This window comes from Bidens hawaiensis, unplaced genomic scaffold, assembly GCF_021521415.1.
Source record: "Bidens hawaiensis isolate Kalapana, Puna unplaced genomic scaffold, B.hawaiensis_p1.1 tig00021701_1, whole genome shotgun sequence".
Taxonomy (NCBI): Eukaryota; Viridiplantae; Streptophyta; class Magnoliopsida; order Asterales; family Asteraceae; genus Bidens; species Bidens hawaiensis.
The window spans coordinates 16,991-35,605 of NW_027493377.1; the positions used below are offsets into that span (position 1 = coordinate 16,991).

Sequence of the window (18,615 nt, forward strand, 5' to 3'; positions counted from 1 at the left end):
ACTGTAACGGGATATCAACCGTTCCAGTCATTTAACGCTTTAGGCCTGACTCGAAAACCCCTATACACGGAAACCTCGTATGTCACTTACGGGGAAGAACTACCAAAAATCAATAAAAACAAGGCATCAAGTATCGTACCGAATTTTATGATACAAGTACGAGTATGTGTATGAGTATGGTACCCACTCTAGTACCGTTTTTTTTTTCAATTCTCCACAAAACTTGGTACCGGTATGAGTAAGAAATACGCGACGAGTACCAAATTGTGTAACTTGGTACGGATACCGGTACGGTACCGGAATTCAATAACTATAATACCCAAACCCTTATACCACTGCTAAAAATAATACTAAACCAACGCGAAATCAATAAACTAAAATATCAAACGGTACCGAGTACTAAAATACGCACTTGAAGATAAGTACGGGTTAGATTTCCCATTATAACTCTACATATTTCAAATGGGTACCGATTACTAAAATACCAATATTCGTAACCGTACCGGGTAAATACCGAATTCCCAAAATATTGGTACCGAATATGTGGTTACATGTATGGGTATGTGTATTCGAAAAAAAAAAATATCTCATCCCTATCAAGAACATCACTATAAGATAATTCGAACTCGTGTAAGAAACAACTAATACAAAAAACTCCTATTCAAGGACTTGCCAGCCGGAATTGTTAAAAAGAATTTAAAAGGACCAATAAGCTTGTGGTGGAGTAGTAAGGGAGATAATTGGTGTTCCATGTAACCTAAGTTCGATTCATGTCCCATCGGACATCGTTTAGTTCCAGCGGCACTGGGTGATGATTAGGGCTATCCAAAAAGTTCGCAGCTCGAAACTTGGGCCCACTCGATAAAAGTTCGAATAAAATTAGCTAAAAAAACTTGATTTGAAACAACCTGAGCTGAGTTGGCTCACTTTTATAAGCGAGCCAAAATCAACCTTGGCTCAGCTCGATCTTAGGTTCGATTAACTTCAAAATCGAGCTCAAGCTTAGCTGAGCTTTCAAGCTTGGGCTCGAAACCACCCTGACTCGACTCGGGCTCGTGAACAACCCTAGTGATGATGGGAGACTAAACGAGTAAGTTATATTCACTAGTTGGATAATTGAACTGAACGAGTTTTACCTCACCACACCGTTGTGCATTTGGGCGAGTGTTCACGATCGTTGGCCTTAGGTGAGGGTTTTCCATGATCGAAAGATGAGTGTATCCCGAAAATCAAATGAAACCGAACCGGTTTGAAACTGATTAAAACCATAGGTTCGAAACCAATTTGTAATTTTATCCACAAAAATCAGTTAACCGAACCGAAACCAATCATAATTAGTCAAGAACCCGATTTCAACCCGAACCTAAACCAATCATAAACCACTTTTGACTTTTACAGACCAAACCAAACCCGTTTTACGTTTTGAAAGAAAAGTAAACAAAGAAAGTCTTCGTTCTTCTTCTAACCCGCCGACGTCTATATTCCACACAGTCCACCCTCACTTTCTCTCTCTAGATCGCATCTTCTCTCTCATCAAATCCTCTTCAATTTCACTTCAATTCACTCAATTACTTACCTTATTAAGCTTAATTCATCACTTAATTAATCAGATCACAATCGATTAACCGAACGAATTGATTGGATATGGCGATGTCAAGTATGCGAGGCTTATCGGTGTTCATATCCGACGTCCGTAATTGCCGGAATAAAGAGCAGGAACGTCTTCGTGTGGATAAGGAGCTTGGCAATATCCGTACAAGGTTTAAAAACGAGAAGGTTAGGTATAGTTAATACTTAGGGTTTTGGTTAATTGAATTGTATAAGCTTTGTTTATGTTGAGTTAATTTAGACTTTTAGTGTTATTGTGGATAGTGTAAGTTGTTTAGGTTAAGTTTCAGGTGAATTGGAAGCTCAGATTAGGTTTAGTTTTGTAGGTTGTACGGATTGCTTGTAGTTGTTTTGGTTAATTGAATGTATGAACTTTGTGTATGTTGATTGTTAAGTTAATTTAGTGTTATTGTGGGGAGTGTAAGTTGTTTAGGTTAAGTTTAAGGTGAATTGAGATTTTAGGTTAGGTTTAGCTAACTCTGAAGTTGTACGGATGAACTTTGTGGAGAGTGTAAGTTGTTTAGGTTAAGTTTTAGGCGAATTGGATGCTCAGATTAGTTTTAGCTAACTTGAAGTTGTACAGACGAACTTTGTCTTCGTGTTGATAAGGAGCTCGGCAATAGCCGTACGCGGTTTAAAAACGAGAAGGTTAGGGTTTTGGTGAATTAGATTTTATAAACTTTGTATATGTTGATGTATTTATTTAATTGTGGTAAGTGTAAGCTATTAGGTTAAGTTTCAGGTGAATTGAATGTTGATGTAATTATTTAATTGTTTTGGTCTATTGAATGTTATGAGATATGAAGCTTGCGTATTTTGATGTAGTTTAGTGTTGTGAAAAATGTAAGTTGTTAGGTGAATTGAGTTTTTTAGGTTAGGTTTAGCTAACTTTGAAGTTGTATGGATTGTTTGTAGTTGTTTGGTTTATTGAATGTTATGAAGTTTGTGTATGTTGTTGTAATTTAGTGTTATTGTTAGTTAGGGCTTTTGTTTGTAGTTGTGGGGATTGTATTTAACTTCTAGATGCATAATTGTTATGTTTGATATGGAAATGTTGAACCTAAAGTGGAGTTAGAATTGTAGACAAGGTTTTAAAGGGGAGGGATTAGTGCTGCAGTCCAATGTAGTTATGGTTACATGAAAATGTTTAAGTTTGACATAATAGGCGTCGAACTTGTAGACAAGGCTAGGAGAGGGATTGGTGCTGCAATGTAGTTATGGTTACATGAAATATGGAAATAACATAAAGAAGAATATCTTTTTATTTGTGGGGGGGGGGGATTAGTTTATGTTCACAAGAGTTTCCTTAGAAGTATGTGTTTCGCTCCCTTGGAGTGGGATCGTTACTGAAAAGGTGATAGATTGATAATGTTTATCGTACTCTAATCACATGAAAAATGCAACAATTATTACTACTTTAGTATATCACATGTTTTCAAAGTTTACTTTTTTTGTCATGCTTTTAGGCGTTTGTCCTCAACTCAATTTTAGGGGGGGGGATTAGTTTATGTTCACAAGAGTTTCCTTAGAAGTATGTGTTTCGCTCCCTTGCAGTGGGATCGTTACTGAAAAGGTGATAGATTGATAATGTTTATCGTACTCTAATCACATGAAAAATGCAACAATTATTACTACTTTAGTATATCACATGTTTTCAAAGTTTACTTTTTTTGTCATGCTTTTAGGCTTTTGTCCTCAACTCAATTTTACAAACTTGTGTATTGATTGTGTCTCATACCAGTAACATTTACATTGGCTTGAAAAATGAGAAGTAATATATAGACTTTTGGTTTATTGCATGTTATAAGTCTATGTTGATATAATTTAGCATATGTGAAACGTGCAAGTTATTAGGTCAAATTTCTGGCGAATTAGTTCTTCAGATTAGGTCTACTAGATTTATTGAACCTAAATAGCAATTAAACTTGTATACAAGTCTAGGAGAGGGATTAGCGCTGCAATGTAGTTATGGATGAAAGAAATGTGGAAATAGGATTATTAAGGATGTTTAAGAATTGTTTATTAAGAAGTATGCATTTCATTCCTTTGAAGCTGGACCGTTACTAGAAAGTGATGTATTGATATTGTTCATCATATTCACATCACATGAAAAATGCACCAATTACTACCTTAGAGTTTAGTATATCACATGTTTATTGCAAAGTTTACTTTTTATCAACCTTTTAAGTTTTTGTCCTCAACTTAATTTTTCAAAATCATTTTTATTGATTGTGGTTCATATATCACATGTTAAAGTACTCTTGCAAAACCATTATGTATTGATTATGGTTTATAGTGGAAATATATACATTAGCTTGAAAACTAAAATTTAATCTCACACCATGTAAAGAAAAGCAGAATTCTTAACAGTCTTACTAGTTTTAGAGATTAACCTAATAATCAAATCTAAATGTAAATGTATGTCAATGCTAGCAATTTTTAAAGGGCGGATGGGCTAAATAATAGTATAATACACGAATCATGTACCTGCCGGCTGCCACATGCATTAGGGTATTCCATGCTCTTAAGTTTTTCAAAATCATTTTTATTGATTGTGGTTCATATATCACATGTTAAAGTACTCTTGCAAAACCATTATGTATTGATTATGGTTTATAGTGGAAATATATACATTAGCTTGAAAACTAAAATTTAATCTCACACCATGTAAAGAAAAGCAGAATTCTTAACAGTCTTACTAGTTTTAGAGATTAGCCTAATAATCAAATCTAAATGTAAATGTATGTCAATGCTAGCAATTTTTAAAGGGCGGATGGGCTAAATAATAGTATAATACACGACTCATGTACCTGCCGGCTGCCACATGCATTAGGGTATTCCATGCTCTTAAGTTTTTCAAAATCATTTTTATTGATTGTGGTTCATATATCACATGTTAAAGTACTCTTGCAAAACCATTATGTATTGATTATGGTTTATAGTGGAAATATATACATTAGCTTGAAAACTAAAATTTAATCTCACACCATGTAAAGAAAAGCAGAATTCTTAACAGTCTTACTAGTTTTAGAGATTAGCCTAATAATCAAATCTAAATGTAAATGTATGTCAATGCTAGCAATTTTTAAAGGGCGGATGGGCTAAATAATAGTATAATACACGACTCATGTACCTGCCGGCTGCCACATGCATTAGGGTATTCCATGCTCTTAAGTTTCATCAGATTTTGTGATTTAGTTTCACTTAAAAAGTAAGATTGATGGCTGTTAAACTATTAAATGTAGTTATAGGTTTATAACAACACGGGGATATGGTGGATCAGAAGTGGCGATGTTAAATGGTAACTGTTGCATGAATTGAGTGGGTGTTGGATTGTTACTTGATAGGGTTTAGTTGAATTCGAGTACTTGACGTTTTATATTGCATGCATCCGCATTTGTCTTTACTTTTGACAAATGATTACAAATATATGGTAAGGTGCAAAAAGACAAATATGGCTACTTCTTAACATACCATAAACTAGCATGCCCAAAAGGAGGCTTATAAGAGGTGCTCGTAATAACTAATCTAACGAATTTATGCTAATTTTCTTCAAAATTCTTTACATAGATATAATAAAAATAAAATACTGCATAGGAAAATATATTGACTTAAGTAAAACTGATAGCTACATAGTTGACAAATGAAAGCTTATCATTAAACATCCACTGGACAAATTTCTTTCCATGTATGCAGTAATATATACCCTTTGTGTTCTTTCCTTGTGTGGATGCGAAACCTTCGGTAATATAATAAGTAATAAACTACCTTTGACTTGTTCTCGACTTCTCGGCCAATGTTCTTATTTACTTATTCTACACTTTCACTCACAGGGTTTGACACCATATGAAAAGAAGAAATATGTTTGGAAGATGCTATACATTTATATGCTAGGATACGATGTTGACTTTGGTCACATGGAAGCTGTTTCTTTAATATCTGCTCCAAAGTACCCCGAAAAGCAGGTTGGGTATATAGTGACATCATGCCTGCTCAACGAGAATCACGATTTTTTAAGATTAGCGATAAATGCTGTCCGCAATGATATTATTGGTCGCAACGAAACTTTTCAGTGCCTGGCATTGACTCTGGTATGGACATAGTAACATAATTATTATCATTCTAGAACTTTTATATTTTATTTTATAAATGTAAATGCTAGAGAATTTCATTTCATACAGGTTGGGAATATTGGTGGTAGAGAATTTGCTGAATCACTAGCACCTGATGTTCAGAAATTGCTTGTAAGATGAAACACACACGTGGAATTTAATTTTAACTTCGATTAATTAAATTAATATTTGATACTTACTCTGTTTACCGCAGCTTTCTAGTAGTTGCAGACCGCTAGTGAGAAAGAAAGCTGCATTATGTCTGTTACGGTTATTCAGGAAAAATTCTGATATTCTGAACGTTGATGGCTGGTATTGCTTTCTTTCTTTTATTATTGTTTTTCTGAGTTGGCAGATATGATCCATTTTCTTAATGGTTTTTTTGGCTCTCTCTGATTATGTATTTGTGGTTTAAACTTTCAGGTCAGATCGAATGTCACAACTATTGGATGAACGTGATCTTGGTGTTTTAACATCTTCAATGAGTCTTTTTGTTGCTTTAGTAGCCAACAACCATGAAGCATATTGGAGTTGTCTTCCAAAATGTGTTAAAGTTATGGAAAGGCTTGCTAGAAATCAGGATATTCCTCAAGAATACACATATTATGGTATTCCTTCTCCATGGCTTCAGGTTTGTAACTCTCTTTTTACATATTATTTACATAAAACAATTCATTAGTATCGTCTATAATATAAGTTGGTTTTTGCAGGTTAAAACAATGAGGGCACTTCAGTATTTCCCAACTGTTGAAGATCCAAGCATTAGAAGAGCGTTATTCGATGTATATACATGTCAAGTTGTGGATAAGATAAGACTGGCTAGCTAATTGAACTTGTTTTTAAATTTTATTGATTAGGTTCTACAAAGAATACTGATGGGAACAGATGTGGTGAAAAATGTTAATAAAAACAATGCTTCTCATGCTGTTCTATTTGAAGCCCTTGCTCTTGTAAGTTCATGAGCCCTGTTTTCATGTTTCAACTCATGAAAACATAATTTAATGTGGATTGTTTTCATTGATTTAGCACTTAAAGTTAGTTTTTGGTTCAACAAAATGTTGGCAGGTCATGCATCTTGATTCAGAGAAGGAGATGATGTCTCAATGTGTGGCACTGCTCGGGAAATTTATAGCTGTTCGTGAGCCGAATATTCGGTATTTGGGTCTGGTAAGCAATGAAGCAGTGTAGATTAGTATTATTATATTTGTGTTATTATTATTATTATTATTATTATCTTTTGTTATTGTTATCTGATGGCAATAATTGGTGAAAATGGAATATGCAGGAGAATATTACTAGAATGTTGATGGTTACAGATGTTCATGAGATAATAAAAAGACATCAAGCACAAATAATTACCTCACTAAAAGATCCCGACATCAGGTGAATCTTGATTGCTTTATTAATAATCTTTATTTATTAATAATCTTGTTACATCTTGTTATTTATTAATAATCTTTCAATAAAAAAACACAGCATTCGGAGGCGTTCTTTGGATCTGCTTTATGGCATGTGTGATGTCTCAAATGCCAAAGACATTGTTGAAGAATTATTGCAGGTATACAATTGCAAGATATTTTGTTCAATCTTTAACTCTTTTAAACCCATATTCATAAAATCAAGAATACAAACTTAATTTATATAATATTATTGATTAAAATTACCATTATCATCCAAATCAAACCCAATTTGTAATTAGCCACAAAATATCTTTTAGAAACGTAGAAAGTTTTATTAAATTTTGATTATAGATTTTCAAATTTCCAAAATCACAATAATTGTTAAAATCAAACCTAAATTTTTTTATCTTCATAATAATACAACAATCTGTAATCAGCCATATATATCATGCCCCTGATACACCTGTTTTGTTTGTAGTATCTCGCCACAGCAGATTTTGCAATGCGTGAAGAGTTGGCTCTGAAAGCTGCTATTCTTGCAGAGAAATTTGCTCCTGATTTATCATGGTATGCAGTCCCATCTTATTCCAGAATTTGATGAACTTTTTTTTAGAATATTATTTTGTACACAAACATAACTCTGTTTTTCACTTCATTTTTATTCAGGTATGTCGATGTAATACTTCAATTGATCGACAAAGCTGGAGATTTTGTCAGTGATGACATTTGGTTCCGTGTTGTGCAGTTTGTAACCAACAATGAGGACCTTCAGGTACGTTCATGTCTTACTTTAATTTAATAATCAGATTAATATTTTTAATCTTTTTTTTTAATTATGGCTCTGCTCTCACTGTACAATTGTATATTTCATTAGCCTTATGCAGCACTAAAGGCCAGGGAGTATCTTGATAAGACCGCCATACATGAAACAATGGTCAAAGTATGTACAACTCTAATTTCATATTTATCAAATACTAATTTCTAATTTCCAAGTTAAGTTTAAAACTGGTTTTTGTTTAAACAGGTTAGTGCTTATCTTCTTGGAGAATACAGCCATCTATTGGCGAGACGCCCCGGTTGCAGTCCAAAGGAAATTTTTAGCATCATACATGAAAAACTTCCTACCGTCTCGTACTTATCCCTGTTTTTTGTAACTTTATTTTTTATTATTTATTAAATAAACATCTAAGACCAGCTTATTTGTTCAGCACACCTACAATCCCGATTCTTCTTACAACATATGCGAAGATTCTAATGCACTCACAGCCACCGGACCCAGAATTACAAAATCAAGTTTGGGCAGTATACAGCAAGTCGGTTAACAATTGTTTTAAACTCAAGAATTCACAGTATATTTTAACTTTTTATTGTTTAACACAAATTTTTATCTTTTAGGTATGAAAGTTGCATTGATGCTGAAATACAACAAAGAGCAGTTGAGTATTTAGCATTGAGTAGACAAGGTGAAGCTTTAATAGATATATTAGCTGAAATGCCTAAATTCCCAGAGCGCCAGGTAATCATCTTGTTCCTTAATAACTTCAAAACTTTAATATTGTTCTTTATGGTAATTACTTTGTAACATCAATGTTTTGTTTTGAAGTCCTCATTGATTAAGAAAGCTGAAGATACCGAAGCTGATACAGCAGAGCTAAGTGCCATTAAGTTAAGAACACAACAGCAGACATCTAATGCTCTAGTGTTGACCGATCAGTGTCCCGTTAATGGGGCCCCACAAGTGAGTCAACTCGGAATGGTTCTCGTCCCTAGCACAAGCAATGTGGTAAGAATATAATCAATATATTACATATAATATCTATGGTTTTTGTTTGGCGTTGTTAATTTGGTATAACCGTATAACTTTGTATATTTACATTACAGAATCAGAATGCTGTTGACCAACGGGTGACCCAGTCAAACGGGAATCTAAGTGTTGTTGACTCTCAGGATCAAGCACCTATTGGTGATATCCTTGGGGATCTTTTAAGCCCACTGGCTATTGAAGGTCCACCTGGCGTATCGTCTCAACCAGAGGTTAATGGTGTTCCTTCTCATGAAGTTGATGCAAATGACGCTTTAGCCCTTGCACCTGTTGGAGACCAAGAATCAACTGTCCTGGTACTGTGATGGGTTTGAATTGTCAATTATTATTATGCAGTACATGCATTAATATCATTTATGTGCTTTTTACAGCCAATTGGAGATATTGCGGAAAGATTTCAGGCTTTATGCGTTAAAGATAGTGGCGTACTCTATGAAGATCCTAACGTTCAGGTGATTTATTCATAATAGTTGATATCATTTTAGGATTTGAGGTAATAAATATCATTATATTATTAAATATTATTCTTGCCAGATTGGCATCAAAGCAGAATGGCGAGGTCACCTAGGCCGCATGGTGCTTTTCTTGGGAAACAAGAATACCGCTCCACTTGATTCTGTACAAGCACTAGTGTTAGCTCCTTCCCATTTGAAATCAGACATCTCTTTAGTTCCAGAAGTTATACCTCCACGCGCACAGGTCAAACATCAAATCACCTTTTGTTAAATCAATATCAATTTTTATTATTTTATTGACTTTTTATGGAATTATGAAGGTTCAATGCCCACTTGAAGTTGTAAACCTTCATCCGAGTCGGGACGTTGCGGTTCTTGACTTCTCCTACAAGTTTGGAACTTATTTGGTATGCGACTATGTGGAAATTGTTATTTTTTTATGTGCAACGTTGTGTTGTGTAAAGATATATAATTATTTATATATTTAAATTACAGGTGAATAATAAACTTAGGCTTCCTGCGGTTTTGAATAAGTTTCTTCAACCTATTCAAGTATCTGCTGAAGAATTTTTCTCACAGTGGAGATCATTACCTGGACCTCCTTTGAAACTTCAAGAAGTGGTTTGTGAATTTTACTTGATATTCTTATTCGTTTTGTATTTTTATTATGAAGTAACATAAGTTACATAATTTGTTATTTATATTTATATAATGAAACAGGTTAGAGGTGTGATACCTATGTCATTGGGAGAAATGGCTAATTTGTTCAACAGTTTGAGGTTGATGGTTTGCCCTGGACTGGTGAGTATAATAATAATACTTATTATTATAATTCTTTTTATTAAGAATATCTCTTTTTTCAAATGTGTTCATTCGTTAAGAAAATGTGTATTAGTGTTCATTCGTTAACAATGTAGACCAAGGTTCATGAATGTAAATGAACATAAACGAACGAATATATCTGAACATAGACGAAATATATACTAACATAACTCAGCAAACACCAATATAAGTAAACTTGAATATCAAAATGTTGGGCCTAGAAAATTAAAAAAACAAAAACTAGACTAAATATATTTTAATGAAACTAGAGTAGATTGTAACGGGGCTCACAATTTAAATGAGTACATAAACGAACAAACGTAAACTAAAACAGAAATGGACGAACGAGACTTGTCATGTCTTCATGTTCGTTTGATTAACTAAATGAACAAAAGGTTAATAAAAGGTTGTTCGGTTTGTTTATAGGCGATGAGCCTTACTTTATTTTTTTTCTTATGTTTTATGTTCTTTTCAGGATCCAAATGCATGTAATTTAGTTGCTAGCACAACCTTTTACTCTGAAAGTACACGAGCCGTGCTATGCCTGGTAAGCCCATATAAGTTCGTTTAACATTTTATATAAGTATCTTTGACTTTTATAGTCAAGTTTTGACTAAATTTTGTGCATTTTCTCTTTCAGATAAGAATTGAAACCGATCCAGCTGATCGTACACAACTCCGTATGACAGTTGCATCAGGGGACCCGACACTAACATTTGAGTACGTTTTTAGTACCAAGTTTTGAGTTTCGTACTATATGATAACAGCTCTAATAGTAATAGTAATAGTAATAGTAATAGTAATAGTAATAGTAATAGTAATAGTAATAGTAATAGTAATAGTAATTGTTTTTCTATTACACAGGCTAAAGGAATTCATCAAGGAAAATTTGGTAAGCATTCCGACAGCTGGCAAGCCGCCTGCACCCGTGGCACAACAGCCTCAACCCAATCATCAACCGATTGCATCATCAGACCCGGGGGCTTTGCTCGCGGGTCTTCTTTAAAAAACCTTAAAAACAGTATATTATTAAAATACAAGCCCATTTGCTAAGAAAATTGTAAAAGCGATTGTGCAACTAAGGGCGGACAATGATACAAGCATGGGCTGGCGGGATTAAAATGTAAGCTTACATGAGCGGCATAGTGTTAGTGTCGGTTTGTCGAGGTAACATGTGGGATGTTGTGTTTTTTTTATTTCTCTCATTTTTGGTGAGGGTTTATTTGTTTATACAAGTTTTGAACATTTTGGCTTGATATAATTATTATATTATATAGGGAGTGGTTGCATCAATTTGTTTATGTAATATGAATAGGATGTGAAGAAGGTTGAATTTGATTGTAACATTATTGTTTGCATTTGGTTGTCAATTCATAAAATATTTGATTCTCTTTTAAGCTTTAATGTTATTTGTGAATTTTTATTAAGAGAACTGCTATTTCCGTCCCCGTGTTTAGTTTTTTTTTGTCATTTCTGTCCTTGTGGTTCCACTCTTGCCATTTCAGTCTAAGTCACTCACTCCGTTAGTTTAGTTTGTTAAATTAGTATAAAATGACAAAACTATTAAGTAGAGTAAAGTGTCATTTTTGTCTCTATGGTTTGCTCACTTTTAACATATCCGTCCAAAAAAAAACTTTTTTTTAGCTACTTTCGTCTTCATGGTTTCTGAAAGTTCTGTAATTTCCATTCACTTATTAACATTGTTAGTCATTGTAATTTGACAAGAGTGTCTTTATTAATACCATTTTAATAAATTATATATATTTTGAGGATTTGTATGCATGTTTTTAACTAATTTTAACTAAATTAGTTAGTTTTAATGGAAATAAATAAATGTACGAACATCCGAATACGAAGTTGCAGATATGGATCGGTTCATAAATTTATTTATTTCCGTTACATTAATTAATTTTGTTAAAACATGCATATGAATCCCAACAATATATATAATTTATTAAAATGGTGTTAGTAAAGACACTCTTGATGAATTACACTATCTTAATTGACAATGACTAACGTTGTTATTAAGTGGATGGAATTTACAAAACTTTTAGAAACCATTAGGACGAAAATGAATAAAAATAAGTTTCTTTTGGACGAATATGTTAAAAGTGAGCAAACCATAAAACGAAAATGACAATTTACTCTATTTAATTATAAGGGTATTTTTGCCATTTCATACTAACTTTATAGACTAAAACTAACGGAGTTAGTGACTTGGACTGAAATGGCAAAAAAATGAAACCACAAGGACGGAAATGACTAAAGATTTTTGTTTTTTTAATGAAAATGACAAAAAGAGCAAATCACATGAACAAAAATGACAACTCTCTCATTTTTATTATTTAAAAAGATTATTGCACTACATATGAAGAACTAATATATTGATTTATGTTTGTAGCACTATTACATGGTTTAAGCAATATTGTTAGAAACATAATGAGATCATACATTAGCAAAAAGTTTGTAAGTGTTGGCATCTAGACTTATTTGTCTAATTGCTGCTACGGCCGCTATAACTGAGACCACCGAGAATATCACTGCTATGCTTGAATTTAACCAAAACATGAGGCTTTGTTTTGACGGTTTGAATGTAAGATTAAAGAACACCATTGGTAACACAAAATCAAGAGGTAAAAACCCGAATGCTCCAATTATTGCATTAATATCTCCAAAAAACGGCAACATTGCTGCTATAGTTGTTACCAAGATCACATATATTGATCTAGAAATAACTCTTGGAATCACATTTCTTGCGGAGAATTCACCGCTCGTTGGATCTGAAAACGTTCGTTCAAGAACTTCGTTTGTTGGTTGTAAGTAAACCTGTAAAAGCAAGCGAAAGTGCAAAAGTTATGTTTCGAATAATTGGTTGAAAATAGTAAGTTAATAATATACTTACTGCTACAACCGCTGAGAGCTGGAATATGACAAAGATGTTGATCATCATAATGAACCATCTTGGGACTAGTGGGTTACCATCATGGTCAATGAAGTTGCTTAAGACAACACTTGCGGATTCGTTACCAAAAGCCCAGTACCCAGAAACCGCAACACTAAAGAATGTTGCTATGACCACCGTGTAGCATACACACAAGCCTTTGAACATCTTCCCCTTAACCGGTGGTGCAAGTGTTGCCTACACACAAACAAATGAATTAGTCCAAAATTACTAAAAATGGCGCAAAACTTGTAAATAATAAAAGAAGTAAAAAATTTGTATACGATATATTAATGAGTTCATTTCTAGCAATAGTTTACTTGTATTTCCGGAATGATGCCGTTCCCATAAGAGGTACCAATGATCGCGATAGCATTAAAGATTCCAAAAATTCGTGTTTCGTCATTGCTACTCAAGGATTAGTTTTTATGGCCTCCTTTTGAAGAGTTCCCTAAAGAAAAACAAACAAAAAACGTAAATATATATAAAAACGATACTACTTATAATAAGAATAATTTTAAATATAAAAAAAGTTAAATCTGGACCTATGTAGATAGAAGCAGCGGTAGCAGAGGCGCTATAGAGAAGATTAAGGACTAGAGAAATGAGGTTGATGTGGCGAAGGGAATGGAAGGATGGAATTTGAGCCAAAATCAACATTAAAACCCCGAAAATAATGATAAATTGGTATAGCTTCATTGTTATATTCGGATTCCATAGCACGTATATTGTCTGCACGAAATGTGGCGTTTAATTGGGATTGCTTATTCTATAAAAAATAATTATTATAATCGCAAATTATTAATAATCATTGTTACTTGTTACAAAGTTAACATACAAATTAAATTAGTGTGCTAATTGTGATAATCAAGTAGTGCAATTATATTTGCAAGTAGTATGTAATTACAGTAAACTATAATTACATTACTTGATTATCATAGTTAACACGTTAATTTAATTTGTATTTAATCGAAACTCTAAACTTCTAAGTTCTAACCTTGAGACATTGGCCTCCCACAAGATATTGACCCACCACTGTACCATAGCAGACCAAAAACTGGATTGGGCCAACATAATATCTACTCCATCCTGGACCTGAATTAAAGTAAACAAAATACAAATAAATGTATAAATTTGGATATATTTATCTCTCACTTTGGAAATGAAATAAGATTTGAAAAATGAAGAATATTCAACTTTTAAACTTGTATTCAAGTTTATAAAAAAGATATATTTATAAACTTGTGATACAAATATTTCATATAATTTAATATTTCTCCAATAACTTGTAATATTTAACTTTTTTAACCACATGTAAATACATTATTTCGTTTAACTTTTCTTTTCCACATTCCGAGCCGCAAATGTTCTTTCATGAGACAAAATAAATAAATAAATAAAAACTACGTATTTAAATATATTTTTTTTGTACAAAATTGAACATTAGGGAATGAGACGGAAATCATACAGTTGTATGTGGAAAAAAAATCTACAGACTGAAACCAATACTTTTATCAAATCATAGATTTTTTTAATAACTAAACTTGCATTTATAATAGTCTAGACTCATCACAAAAATAGAAATCTTAGTCTATAAATAACAGATATTAAATATAAATAGCTTGCAAAGTTTTAATAGAAAATATAAAATTTATATTTACACCTCATTTTCGTGACACAATTTACACAATGATACAAAAACATAAGATTTGTTTTTATGTTAGATACGTAGATGAATTTATATTTAATACCGTCAGCGTCACGTTATCTTTATGGGTTTTCTTTTTTATTTTTCTAATCAACGCCATACCTTTGACCACTTATATTTTCCAAATTAAATTCCACAAATCATTATCACTAATTCCTTGTTTCATAAAATTCAAATTATGTTATAATTATACATAAATATTTTTTAAAACTATGTTATTATTATCAATAAATACACGATTTCGTAATTGGTTTTTACAGTTTTACGTAATTATCCTAGTAAATAAGCGTAATGTTACCTAAGATATCATATGCCATGTCACGAAACCGAAGATGCCGGTGACCCAACTCGGCATGGTGTTCAAGGACGAGAGAAATAAGGTTATATGAATAGAAAGTCACCATTGCTCCGATCACCAACGACAACACTCCGCCAATCCATCCTAGTGATGCCAATGCAAACGGTAGACTCAATAACGTTGGTGCAACGATGGAGGTTGTCAAATGATAGCCACTATGCCACCATGACCCTGCCACATATTACATTAGATTCAATTTTTTTTCTTTGGATACTTTTATAATCATTCTTTTAAACAATTACTATAGAGTGACAGGTAAAAAGATAACAAACTGTGTCACAACATCTTTTAAATAGCAAAACTGATTTTACTAAAAACAAAACTTTGGGCATTAGGGGCCTAAAAACTATTATGGACGACACGCTGAACCCTATTAAAAAACAAGGCCGACTATGAGGTAGGGCCGGGTGGTTGACTGACCCTGGCCCAACACCCCAATTGGCCCATATTTTTTATAAAAAAATTATATGTTTTTTTTGAAAAATATTTTTGATGTTTAAACCTAAACTAGGTTATGGGACCCGCGCTTTGCGGCGGGACCACTAAATCGAACAAAAAACATACGCAAAAACGTAAAATCACAAACGTGTTGTGAGTTGACGTGAAGTCAATTTGTATCAAGTTACGACATCAGAACTAAATAAAAGAAATAAATCCGTCAATACTAAAATACAACAAATTATCATATATAGAACAAAAAAAACGACAGGTTACAGCTGCGAGCCAACATAGTTTCGGTTAGTATCATTAGTGCCAACACAAATTCGTAAACATAAATTGGTAAGCCAAAAAAATATTTTAAAGACGTGGTATTAAACGTTGACACGTGGATATAAAAGCATGCAACGACTTAATATTTTTAAATAATGAAAAAGTTTTGCTCATTGTAAAGACGGACCATAAAATATACAAAATCAAAGTTGAAATCGTTTAACTAACAAATAAATATGTAATTCCGACACTTGCTCAAATATATTGTCTAAGTTAAATATTATAATTAGTTAAAAGAAAGTGTAAATTAAAGAGTAAAAACAATTTTTTAGTTATAGGCTAGATTGAGTTTAATAAAATATTAGAAAATTAAGAAAAGTGTAAATAATAATGTTAGAAGTTAATCTATTAACATGGGGCTAGTGATTTAGTTTAATAAAATATTAAAAAATTGAATAGTAAATGGAATAGTAAAAATGTAAGGAGAAGTAAATCTACTTTTTAATATATATAATAATACTTAACTAATTTAAAACATAAATTTTTTTTCACTTTCGGCCAAAATTTTTCACGATTCTCGAATACGACCATAATCAGAATCTCCGTAGACTCCGAGACTAGGATATCAAATGTATTAAAAGCAAAAAGGATAAACACATGTTAATTTTCTCAACACGCTCTCTCGTCTCATGTTTAAAGATTGATTGGAAATATTTAAAGACATTATTAAATTACCCAACTTTATAAATAATATTTTACAACCGATCTCATACCCTCAAGGCCTCAATTATTGTTTGCTAACCACTTTTTTAAATTTCAACTGGTGGAGAAAACAAGTTAGTTTGGCCAATGAGGCAATGCCATCCACAAACAATATCATTTAACAAAACAAAACCAAAACAAACCTCGGATTATACAAAAGGTGTTTATAATCAAAAGTACAAAACAACATCAAACAAGTTCTTTTCTTATGATCATGATAATCACCTTACAAGTAGTAAATGTTGATCTATAACTTATAGGGCTGGTTTATTTTACAAAGCACGCATAAATAACTCATGAACTTTAACTTGTGTGTAAAAGAGGAAAGGGCCATGTACCTTTAGATTTGAGAACAAAAAGAGCACCCGCATCGAGTGGTTGTTCGCGGTGGTTGGTGGTGGTAGAAAATGCTTTGATGGTTTCTTCATGCATCTCTCTCTCACACATAGAGAGCGAGACAAGAGAGTGAGAATGGTTGAAATTGGTACATAAAATGACAAGTTTAGTAGCATACAAACAAATTGTTAAGTATCAACTCAATTAGATATTAATTGTTGTCTGAGTCAAACTTTGAACTTAAATGGTCTAACTTTAAGGCTTAAATTAATAGTAACAATTATAAGAGCATTCCCATTCCCATTCCCATTCCCATTCCCATTCTCTAAATAATGTGAGGGGATTCTCCAACTTTTAAAGAGTGTTAAAAGTGATTGTGAGAGTTATAGAGATAAAATGGTTAAATTTGGAGAAACATACCGTTCATCTTTATAATTTTTTAATGTTTTTGAAAGTGCTTGTGAGTGAATGAGAGATAAAATGTAATGATAAAAGTAAAAAAAATATTATTTAATTGAAAATGAAAGAGAAAAGATGGTGTTTTTTAGTGTAATTATAGAGATGAAGATAGAGAATGGAATGAGAATGCTCTAAGGTAACAAAACTCGTCAAGATTTGATGGCGCAGCGATACAGATTCGTTCAGTATGGTATCGATTAAGTTCGTTACGCTCACAAAACTAAACCTAAAAATAATTTCATAACTAGGTAACAAAACTCGACACTCGTTTTGCTTATTATAAAAAATTTCACCAGAAGTGTGTTCAGTTGGTAAAAACTGTGCGTTAACAAAATCCGAGCGTTGCGATGGTGAAGTGACGCCACCTCAGTCGGTTCAATCGGTATTGGTTTGGTTCATTATGTTACCGCCACTAAACCCTAAATTTAAAGTAGTAGACGCTCAAAAAGTTAACATTTTTATTTAAACAAACGACTTGAATTCAAATAGGATCTTTTGTTACCACCACTAAACCCTCAAATTGACTTGGATCTTTTATATGTAGTGGTAATTAATTAATCGCTGGTGAAAGTGTTAAACTTTTTGATCCTCACAAGTCACAACAAGTTCTTGTGTTTCCTTCTAGTTGACCAGGTTGTGTTTTATTGAGCGTGAAATATAAATAAAAGAATAAAAGGCTTACTTTGTCATATACTTTACTTTGTCATGTCTCTTGATAAAAGATGGACATTATTTCATATAAAGCATTTAAGAAACTGAATTCATGATGTTGTGTACTTATGTTCCATTAGGTAATGTAATAGGGTTGGATGCATAGATAAATTTGTTGATCCACTTATAACATATTCCCGAGTGTTTTAATCTTGATGAACTCGGACAATCAGAGAAGCGTGTGTCTTTATATCAAGCAATTACGAGAAGTTAGCATATTCTATGATTAAACACTATTTCGAGCATGAGGAAACAAGAGATTTACATAACCTTTTACATGGTGATTGAAGAAACACTAAGTGAACCATGGACAGATTATAGATAATCTGGGGGTTAAGTAATGTTTCCCACGGATGAGATCTAGCTGAGAAGGCTGTTCTTCAGGAGACCTGCAAAACAGACACCGTAAG

At 32.8% G+C, this 18,615-nt stretch overlaps 1 protein-coding gene and 1 pseudogene across 2 annotated transcripts; one reads left to right on the forward strand and one right to left on the reverse strand.

Moving 5' to 3' along the window:
- Positions 1–1,486: 1,486 nt before the first annotated feature.
- Positions 1,487–11,656, forward strand: LOC143564057 (AP-2 complex subunit alpha-1-like). The gene is made up of 26 exons (XM_077051448.1): positions 1,487–1,776; positions 5,442–5,699; positions 5,790–5,852; positions 5,935–6,032; positions 6,144–6,351; positions 6,431–6,502; positions 6,578–6,670; positions 6,786–6,887; positions 7,006–7,103; positions 7,197–7,278; positions 7,599–7,687; positions 7,787–7,892; positions 7,995–8,060; positions 8,145–8,251; positions 8,329–8,433; positions 8,516–8,636; positions 8,724–8,903; positions 9,002–9,238; positions 9,314–9,394; positions 9,477–9,641; positions 9,718–9,804; positions 9,893–10,018; positions 10,118–10,198; positions 10,695–10,766; positions 10,860–10,939; positions 11,084–11,656. Exons 1-26 carry the CDS (start codon positions 1,645–1,647, stop codon positions 11,223–11,225), a joined length of 3,051 nt encoding a protein of 1,016 aa, XP_076907563.1. The 5' UTR covers positions 1,487–1,644; the 3' UTR covers positions 11,226–11,656.
- A 969-nt stretch (positions 11,657–12,625) lies between these two features.
- LOC143564058 (GABA transporter 1-like) lies at positions 12,626–17,273 on the reverse strand (annotated as a pseudogene). Its single transcript, XR_013140779.1, has 7 exons — positions 17,038–17,273; positions 15,167–15,397; positions 14,158–14,255; positions 13,706–13,892; positions 13,481–13,611; positions 13,122–13,358; positions 12,626–13,045 (listed from the first exon to the last, which is right to left on the reverse strand). The product of XR_013140779.1 is annotated as a GABA transporter 1-like (transcript).
- Between the last annotated feature and the right edge of the window lie 1,342 nt (positions 17,274–18,615).

Bases quoted from the DNA above. Each gene is read 5' to 3' on its own strand.
- LOC143564057 (XM_077051448.1), top strand. From the start codon at position 1,645: ATGGCGATGTCAAGTATGCGAGGCTTATCGGTGTTCATATCCGACGTC. The intron at 6,033-6,143 runs GTATTGCTTTCT...TTAAACTTTCAG, and splicing joins ATTCTGAACGTTGATGGCTG to GTCAGATCGAATGTCACAAC. The intron at 8,637-8,723 runs GTAATCATCTTG...TTTGTTTTGAAG, and splicing joins CTAAATTCCCAGAGCGCCAG to TCCTCATTGATTAAGAAAGC.